At 42.9% G+C, this 10,122-nt stretch overlaps 1 protein-coding gene across 1 annotated transcript in view; it reads left to right on the top strand.

Annotated features, from left to right (window-relative positions):
* Nucleotides 1-6,578: 6,578 nt before the first annotated feature.
* Nucleotides 6,579-10,122, top strand: part of SAP18 (Sin3A-associated protein, 18kDa) — an 8,045-nt gene continuing 4,501 nt past the window's right edge. The window contains 3 exon segments of the mRNA XM_004680354.2: nt 6,579-6,760; nt 6,930-7,039; nt 7,224-7,337. Coding sequence (XP_004680411.1) covers nt 6,632-6,760; nt 6,930-7,039; nt 7,224-7,337 — 353 coding nt within the window. The 5' untranslated portion in view covers nt 6,579-6,631.

Raw genomic sequence — 10,122 nt, 5'->3', positions numbered from 1 at the left:
CCAAGCTTGATTCATAGCTTTCTTGGTGGTGCTGTGAACTTTACAATTTTTTCCTACTCAATTTCAGTTCTAACTGTCCAAAGTATTTCTTTCCTTGCAACAAATCTGAACCACTAGTTTCCTATTACAATTAAAATGAAATTCTAACTCCTGTCATGGCCTCTAGCAAGTGACTTCATTATAGGGCAAGGTGAGCAGCACCCCAGAACCCCCAAACCTGCCTGCTCTAAACAGGTTCTGCCATCTGCCACATCAAAACAAAATAGAACATACTCTAGTGTGTAAAATCTTCAATAGGAAATAACTTTATGACTGATACAAAGCAGCACAGGGACACTAAAAGTAGCCAAGGATACTGCCCAAACTGTTTACCAGTCACCTGTGTGTTAGTCACCTGTGTGCACAGCTGCAAAACTACTCAGGTTCAGAAAACAAAAACAATGGCATTTACTTAACAAACCAGGAAAAACAAAGACTGAAGCAAAAAAAAAAAATGGCCACTTACCTCCCCTAAAGCAGTGTCCCGCATTTTAAAGTCCTGAACACAAATGCTCCCAAGATGGCGTTTTCCAACCACTGTGGGCATGAAACACATGGCAGCCAGACTACAGGAGGCCAGTATCCAGCCCAAAAAAGACACAACAGGAAATGCGCTTCAGAGCTGCCAAGATGCCCCAGCATAGAACCAAAGAAGCAACATTGAAAACAGCCGCTGCTGTAATAGCATGGCATGGAATGGAACTGGAAATGGTTTCAATTATTCATCTACTTGCAAAGCTTCCACACCTTCCCTCTCTGAGGTTAGCTGCTAAAGTCTCTCCACATTCTTCAGAGGCCCACAATAGTCTTCTGGAAGATTGGCATAGTTGGGACAGAAGTTGCCAACCCCAGAATCCCTGAAGATGTGAAACCGTTCAAATCCCAAACACAGAATGCAGGGAGCTGCCTCTGCAGTCCTTTATTATGTCTCATTAGCATCTCTACCAGCACCGATACTTTGTTTACATTTTCCCTGAGGCTATGCTCACCAGCACCTCTCTCCAGGTATAACAGTCCAGGTGCAACAGCTGTAACAGTCCAGGTGCAACAACTGTAACAGTTTCTGGCTTCAGCCACCAGTCACAATACAATTAGAGTGCACTAAAGAGAAAAAAAAAGAAGAAGATATTTTCCAAATCAAGCACCCAATGTTTTCCATCCCCTCTTGGGTAAATGCCCAACCAAACAGACTGGGGGAAATAGAAACACTGAAGCCCCAAATTTGCCACAAGTCTAACGCACTCTTTGGTGGGCACCCATAAAAATAAGTCCTAGGACGGACAAGTTAGGGTTAAGTTGGCAGCTTAAGGGACAGTGCAGGCAGCAACATTGGAAGAGTTTTTTAGATAAGGGCAAAGAAATCCAGGAGGGCTGATGAGAACAGTAAACTTTAAGGCTAAAGAGGACAGTGAATTCTAAGTGGTGCAAACCAAAACATACTCCAGAGATGGGGTCAGAAGTCCAGGAGAACTAAATATACAAGGATGGTAATACTTGAGAGAATAATAACTTGGACAGGAGTGGTAAAAAGAGGAACTCTAAAACGAGAACTGGGAAAATGGGCACATCTGCCCAGAGCAGAGCCACTAGGAGAGAAAGCCAAACACAAAAAAGGGTGATGAGACTTTAGAGAAAAAAAATTCAACTATGCCCTAGACACAGGGACAAAATGGCTTCTTTGCCCCTCCAAGATCCAGTGCATCTGGAAGTCTTTGGTTTTTCCTTTAAATAAACTGTTCTTTACTTGAATAAAATTTGCTTCTTTCTGCTTGACTAAAAAAGTCTAAACTCCTTTTTATGGCTTCATGGAACAGGAACCTGTGGTGGTTCAAGAGCTAAATTCCTGACTTTTCACAGCCAGACAAAGGTGAAAAGCAGCAGCCGCAGGTAGCAGGTCACACCAGCTTCAAAAATGGGGCAGAAGGGGGCAGGCAACTATGCCCCCTAGAAGGGAGCATAGACTTTTAGGCAAGTCTAGAAGGAAAAGAGCAAAATAAAAACACGAGCCGTGGTAAAGTCTGCTATTGTCAACCTCTCCATCGATCTCTCACTCACATATCTGTCTCTTGCTTTTTTTTTTTTTTTAAAGATTTATTTGTTTATGCTCAGAACTGGCATACAAGCCAGAGGTTCCAGGGCAGTGAGAGTATCACCAGAGACAGAGTGGGGAGCAAAACAGGCAGATCTACGAAGTACACTGCTGAGGGGAGCAGCTGGCGGGTCAGGAGAGGTCTGCCTTGCCTATGGATCAACTTCACCTCTAGGATCACCTCCAGGGCGGGGGATCTGGGGATAAAGCTTGCACTGAAGGGGCTGTGGCTAGCTTGCAGTGCTGCACTTAAACCCATTGTGCCACCAGGGAGAGCCATAATTTGTATCTTTCAAGTGTCTCCCTACATGTCCCCCCAAGTCCCTATTGCAAGTCCTAGGTGAGGAAGCAAGGGCAGTTTCTTCTTATGTCTCTGTTCCATGTGCCTATTCCAGTTTCCTTCTTCCTCTCCTTCCCAGTCTCTGTTTACTCTAGCTTCTCCTCCCTGCCCAGTTCCACCCTTCCTTTGGTGTGGCAAGGAATCTGGAAACTCCCCTTTCCCTGGGGACCACCCTGTTAGAACTTGGCTCTTGCTAACCCCTCAGCTCATCTGATTCTTTAATTTTTCTTAATTGATTTTTAAATTTATTATTATTTCTTTATTTTGCATAGAATAGCTGGGTGTCTGCCAGAGGGGGATGAGCGAATTCACCAGAGAGAGAGTGGGGTACAGAACAGGTGTATTTACTAAAACACACTGCCGAGGGGAACAGCGGGTGATCGAACTCAGGCCTCATGGGTGATAGCACTGAAACTTAACCCTAGGCCAGCACAGAGGCCCCTCACCTTATTCTTTTCTCTCTTTTGCTCTTCCTGCTTTGGCCATCCTGGCTTCTTCTCAGTCTCGAGCACACTCAGCCTGAGTCATTTCAGCCCCATTCCAAAGGTCGCCTTCTGTTTGGAACTCCCATTTTCCACATGTTCATCTGGCTGCCACATTCTCTCTATTCAGTAGCCTGTCTGTTTCTCTATAGGAGGTACCATGATGTAAAATCACACACATGGACATGTGCATAGGCATGTTTGTGAGCATGCGCCCATTGTTCTCATTTATTCTGTCTCTTTCACCTGCATATCCTAGCTCTCACAGGACATATGCAGCATGTCATATAGTATGTGCTCAGCAAATAGTTGTTTAGTAATTGCTTTAACATTAAACTGTTGATTTACAGTATTTTTACTAGGCTTGGGGTTCCTTGGTCCTTGACTATAGACATAAAAGAATTCAAGCTATGACTAGTCAAACCAAAGCAAAGTTTATTTAGAAACAGTAAACGCAGGAAGAGGCTCAGGTGGGCAGAGTCCATAGATGGACGACTTCGGGGAAATGCCAGGGGTTCCTGGTCTAAATAGGATACAGGGGGCTGCTAACTCCATCCCTGTCTGGGGTTACTGCACAGAACCCATGGGGTGTTAGCCTATCAGTCCAGGCAGGAGTTTCTAAGTGAATGCCACCCCCCTTCTACTATGCTCTCAGGGCATAGTTTAATTAGCCCAGCAGCAGATTGGGGTGGGAGGGGTCCCTTCTTCCCTTTGGAACTACTGGTGCTTTATCAGCCAGCCCCTTTGTTGGTTGAGGTTGGAGGCTGCATTTCTCTCCTCTGGATGTTTCTTGGCTACTTCCAGGTTTTATTGGTTTTGTCAAGTGTTTTCTGGGTTTGATTTTTACAATGATCCTGAGAAGTAAATGTGTATCTTTTCTTATCACATCCATTTTTCTTTTTTATAAATTTATTATGAAGATAATGTTAGTATATAACAGTGTATATTAAGAATAACAGAATCACACCTTTTCATATGTATGTTACCAAATCATACCTACCACCATGGCACCACAGTCTGCTACCATTGTCTGTTGGGCACATGTATACTGTTTCTTGCCTCAATCCTCCCCTTCTGATATACTCATTTACATCATGATATCTAGAGTTTGTTTGGATTTGTCTGTCCCTTTGTTTTGCTTCTCTATTATATTCCATGTCTAAACAAAATCATCTGGTATTTCTCCATCTTGATCTGCCTTATTTCATTTAGCATATTATAGACCCTCAAGGTCTATACATGTTGTCACAAAAGAGAAAATATCATTTTTTTCACTGTTAAGTCATATTCCATCCTGTATTTACATACATTTTCTTAAACTATTCACTTCCTGTTGGGCATTTAAGTTATTTGCATGACCTAGTTATTGTACATAGTGCTGCAATGAACACAGGAGTGCATATATCCCACTGAATAGTTGTTTTTACATTCGCTGTGTAGACACCTAGGAGTAGAATTGTTGGGTCATATAGGAGGTCTATTTTTAAAATTTTGAGAAAATTCCATACTGCTTTCCATAGGCACTGGACCACTCTCCATTCCCAACAACAATGTAACCTAAGAGGATGCCTTTATCTGCATATCCTCACCAGCACTTGTTTTTGGTCTTTTTGATATAGGTCATTCTCACAGTGGGAGGATGGTATTTCATTGTTGTGCAGATTGGTAAGTGATGAACATTTTCCTTGTGCTACTGGCCATCTATATGGTCTCTTTGGAAAAGGTCCATTTAGCTTTTCAGCTCATATTTTGATTATTTATTTTCTCTTTGTTTTTGTTGATCCTGGATATCAACTCTATATTGGTTGTATAATGGGAAAGTATTCCATTTGCTAGGGTGTCACAATCCCCTTCTTTTTTTCCAGAGATAATTACCATTCTGACTCTGTGACCTTTTTTCTAGAAGTTTTATTACCAGGGAAGGCATCCTAGAGAATATAGATTAGCATCACCAGCTGGTCAATCTTACAAAAATGGATTCACACCATTAATGTTCTTTTGTTTTTGGCTTCTTGCACCTACTGTTAAGGGGAAGGATGTCCTAAAGGAACTCTGCAGAGTATTGTGGACTCCACCCCCTACTCCAGCTTTCTGGGCGCTATCCCCTACTCCAGTGATTGGAAACTACAACTCCCAGCAGTACCAGGGACCCAAGGGCGGAGGGCCCAAGGAATGAATTCTGGGACATTTGGGGGATAAATAGGGCACCATTGCAACTCTTGCTCTCTCTCTTGGGAAACAGCTCTCTGGACTGTGTGACTTGGTGTGTTCAGTCAGCCTAGCCTTAAGGTATTCCACTTTAACTTTGTATCCTGCTCTCTTTCCCTTGGTTGTTTCCTATTCCTTTCCCCTTTTGTAAATAAATCCGTTATTGGCCCTTTTGTGTGTACCTGCAGTGTTAACTGAGTTGTGAGCATGCAGGCGAGGCCCCACAGACAGGCAGCCCAGTCCACTCTGGCCTACCCTGTAACACTACCATTGTGAAATTCTTGTTTTATATTTGTAGTTTGTTCAGTTTTGTTGCTGTATAGCATTCCAATGCTGTTTGTTAATTTTTGCATATAATGTACCACAACTCACTGAACTAGTGGGCCATTGATGGGCACGAGTTGTTTCTGGCTTTCTATTCTTATGAACAATATGCCAGAACAGCTTTGTAATGTGCCTAGATATACTTGAGTAAGAATTTTCTCTCAGATATATACCAAGGAGAGGAACTATAGATCTAAATAGACTTATCTTCATATGTGTGTGTGTATATACACACACACACATATCTTTACTAAATAATCCTCAACAACTCTCCAGAGTGGGCATACCAGTTTATACTTTTATCAGTATTAGAGAATTGCTAATTATACACCAACAATTGTTAGTGTCTAATTTTTGCTAAGCTAGTGGATGTAGATTTTTTAGTAATGAGCTCGAATATCTGTCTACTGGCTATTTGGATTTTTTCAGTTTAAAATCATCTGTAATGTTATTTTACCTGTTTTCCTTTTGGAATGTAGTTTTCTTTAGGAGTTGTTACATATCCTAGTTCCTAGCTTTTGTCAGTCATCTCCATCACAGGTATCTTCTCCCACTCTGTGATTTTTCTCTTTTTGATATACTTTTAAGTATAGGTGTTTTGTTGTTGTTTCTTTAATTTGGTCAAATTTATCAGTCTTTTAGGGTTTGTGCTTTTTCTATCAGGTTCCCCTATTCGTTTGCCATACTTTATTGTTCCCTAATTCAGTTGACTCATGAACATTTACGGACAGGAATTCTTTCTTTCCTTCAGTTTTTCTTCTAATTCAGAGTCCACATACCTGGGTCTGTTTCACATCTTAGCCCTTTATCGCAAAGAAGATAAAGATATTTGCTAATAAAGAACTGTTTTTGCTTATTCACTTACTTCCTGTATTGTTCTTTAGTTTTGTAGTACCGAAAATACCAGGTTGCTAGCCTGAGAACAAGAAGCAACAGAGCCCGGGAGGGCGGGAGCCAAACTTCTGGACCGCCCCTTCCTCGGCACTGCGTCCCCAGCGCCCACCTTTCCCCGTGGGCGCGAGGCGCAGGCGGGGCTACTTCCGGATTCACGCGCCAAGCCACCAAGTGCGCCTGCGCCGCAAGGTCTGGCCCCGCCCCCTCTGTGCCTCTATCCGGCCGCGAGCTCTCCTCGCGAGAGACTCAGCGCTCATGCTCGCGGCGGGGGTCGGAGGTCAAGGCGAGCGTTTCCCGGGCCACGGCAGGAAGATGGCGGTGGAGTCGCGCGTTACTCAGGAGGAAATTTAGAAGGAACCGGAGAAGCCCATCGACCGGGAGAAGGTGTGGGGTCTGGAGAGAGGTGGAGTTGGGCCCGGCAGGCAGAGAGCGGCCTAGGGTGGAAAGCAGTGGTAGTTTGCGCCCGGGTGGTTCGCAGGCCTTGGGAAGGGAGGGGAGCGTGGGACCCGCCGCCGCGTTAATTTCTGCCCTGCGGGTCCCGCCTCTCCTGTAGACGTGCCCCCTGCTGCTGCGTGTCTTCACCACCAACAACGGCCGCCACCACCGAATGGACGAGTTCTCCCGCGGAAACGTGCCGTCCAGCGAGCTGCAGATCTACACTTGGTGAGAGCGCGGGCGGGGGGGGGGGTGTCGGGCATTAGAGCAAACTAAGGAATCTGCTTCGTTAGTGAGGAAATAGTCTCCCTGTTCACAGCTTCTGCCAACTTGGGGTCTTTGTGCGCAGTTCTCAGGAGATTACAGGGTTTAGCTGTTAGTTAAAAAAAAGAATAGCGTATATACGTTTAAGGTTGAAACTTTGGGATTGTAAAAAAATTGACAAACAGAGGCGGCTCCCACCATTAGAGCTGCTTGATGTAAAAATAGGTCCAGAATTAAATGCGGTGGCGGCTAGAGGAGCGTGGTAAAGGGGAGTGATACTCAGAGCATTCCCACGTGATGTTAATCCTGATACCGTTGCATTCAAAAAGATAAACAGGAAGTAACTTCTGATCCGGTGCTCAATAGGAAAACTTTTGAGGTGCGGTTAGTGAAGACTTAACCCTGCATGTTATTTTTTCCTTGTACCTTCCAAACTCCCCGGAGTCTAAGAACCGTTACATTCTGCAAGTTTGTCAGTGCCTTGGTATGACACAGTAAAGACTTTTCAGTGGCAGTAGAAGGTGTATAATTTTTTTTAGATGTCTATTGTAGGGCCCTCCCTAGTGGCGCAAGGGGTTAAGTCTCAGCACTGTGAAGCTTTGGGCCTGGGAGCTAACCCACATGGCGTGGTAGACCTCTCCTGACCCTCCCCTGCTCCCTTCAGCAGTGTACTTCTCATTCTGCCTGTTCTGCTCCCCACTCTGTCTCTGGTGAATCCTCTCACTGCCTTTCCTCCCCCCCTCCACCTCTGGCCTACACCTCAGGTCTTGTATGCATGAATAGATAGAATAATCTGTAAAAAATAATAAAATGTCTATTGTGGTGAAATGTATAACGTGACATTCGACATTCTAACTTTCTAGGTATACTTCTTTAGTGGAATTGATTACATTCACATTTTTCAGCTGTTACTGATGGGCTTCTGACCATATGCTGAGAATCAATGAATGAGGTCCTTTGGTTACCTCTGAGAAAGGTTTTGGGGTTTATCATTCAGCAGTAAACTGCTAGTTTACTAAGGAAAGAGACACTTATACAGAGAAAAGTAGACAAAGTTGTATCTAGAAGGGCAGGTTTGTGAGGAAAAGGGAAAGGAGAAGGCCAGCAGAGAGCTGCTGACTTTTGCCAGAGCAAAGAGTAACTTTATATAGTGTTCCTTAGCAACATTCACTCCTTTGGAAATCTATCACATCCAGGGCCTGATTGGATTAATCTGTGATGACTGGCAGTCTCTATATTCTCAGCTTTTAATTATTTCTATACTCATTTCTAGTTTCTGTCCTTGTGAAGCTTCCATCATAATTTTCTACTCTAAGCCACCATCAATATCATCAGTTTCCAAAACTTTTTCACTCCTTTCAAGAGAACTTCTGTAACCAATAAGCAAAAGTTCCCCATACCTTCCTTTCCATAGCCCCAGTAGACGCTGATCCACTTTCAGTGTTTTATATAAATGGTACATAACAATATTTGTGTCTATTTTCACTTGTTTTCAAAGTTCCTAGGTTGTAAAATGTAGCAGAACTCCATTTTTTTTTTGACTGCATAAAATTGGCATGTATAGCTATATACCACATTTTGTTTGCTTACCTGTTGATGGGCCCTTGGGTTGGTGAATGCATCTATGAACATAGTATACAAGCATTTGAGTCCTTATATTCATTCTTATGGGTGTGTGGATCTCTTACTGTCCAAAAGTAAGACTCTCTTATTTGGTATAAGATGGTAGGTTATTTTTTGAGCTTGAGAATGCTAAAATATTTTTCTTATAATGGTAATGACGTTCTCAGACCCCAAAAGTAAGAATTCATACCAAATAAAAAGGAACCTTATAACCAGAAGTGGGGTTGCTGGATCCTGTAGTCATTCTTTGTTTAGAAGTCACTAGACATTTTCAGGGTAACTAGATCATTTGATAATCCCCAGTTCCCCAAAAGTTGTGTAAATATAAGTGTATAACTAGAATTCAGGTTTTGAAGATTGGGACTGTAGGTTTCTTTAGAGGTACTTTGTAAATTTATGTAGTGATGTAATTGTATTATAGTTGAGCATCATTACAGGATAAAAATTTCAAGAAGATGTGATTTACCCCATGGCAAGAGCTATTGGTGAAACTTCTCTGTTCAGAGAGTCAAATGTATCATTGTATCAGGGTTTAATCAGGATAACAGTATAAGATACATATTTAGGATTCATTGTGATCCTTTTGCAGAATATACAAATGTCTAGTCATTTTATTATGTATAACTAAAGCCAGTAGTTATGTCTCCATTAAAGAAAAAAAGACTTATTACAATGAATTGGCTTCCGCAGCTGTGGGAGCTACATAAGTTCCTAATCTAATCAGAGAGGGTCAGCTGGCACTCTCCAGCTTGAGCTGAATTGTCCCCGAAAGGGATGCCTCAACTCTACTCTTAATGCCTTTTCAACTGATTGAGGTAGGCTCACTCTGAAACTTAGGTTTTCCAGGATAATCTCCCTGATTTAAAGCCAGCTGGTAGTAGACTTTACCACAAAATCCCTTTCAGTCATGCTTAATGTTAATTTTGGTAGAATAACTGGTAACTAGAGTGCTACCAACTCAACACATACAAATTGCCCAGTAGGGGTCTCCCTGGTGGCACAAGGAGTTACGGTGCAACACTGTGAAGCAATCTGCAGCCACTGTGGCACAAGTTTGATCCCTGGCTAGGGAAGTGACCCATATGGCATAGCAGACCTCTCCTGTCTCATATACTGTTCCTCTCAGCAGTGTACTTAAGTCAGTGCACCTGTTTGGTTTTCTACTTTGTCTCTGCTGTATCCTCTCGCCCCCTGCACCTCTAGCCTGTTCCCTAGTTCTTGTATGCATGAATAAATAAATCTTTATTTGAAAAAACCACCCAGTAGAATTTCATTTCCAAGCAAGCTCTTGGATTCCTTTCCCGTTTGCTCACGTTTTAGACAAGTGATCAGAAAGCAGCATTGACCACTCCAGCTACTGGTTTGGGAATGTAGTTCTTGGCAGGTAAGGCTTAGCTTGTGAAATCTGCTCTGATAAAAGATAG

This window comes from Condylura cristata, unplaced genomic scaffold, assembly GCF_000260355.1.
Source record: "Condylura cristata isolate star-nosed mole 26May11 unplaced genomic scaffold, ConCri1.0 scaffold00010, whole genome shotgun sequence".
NCBI lineage: Eukaryota > Metazoa > Chordata > Mammalia > Eulipotyphla > Talpidae > Condylura > Condylura cristata.
Note: the sequence above shows the minus strand (reverse complement) of the source record. Positions and strands in the feature narration are given on the sequence as shown.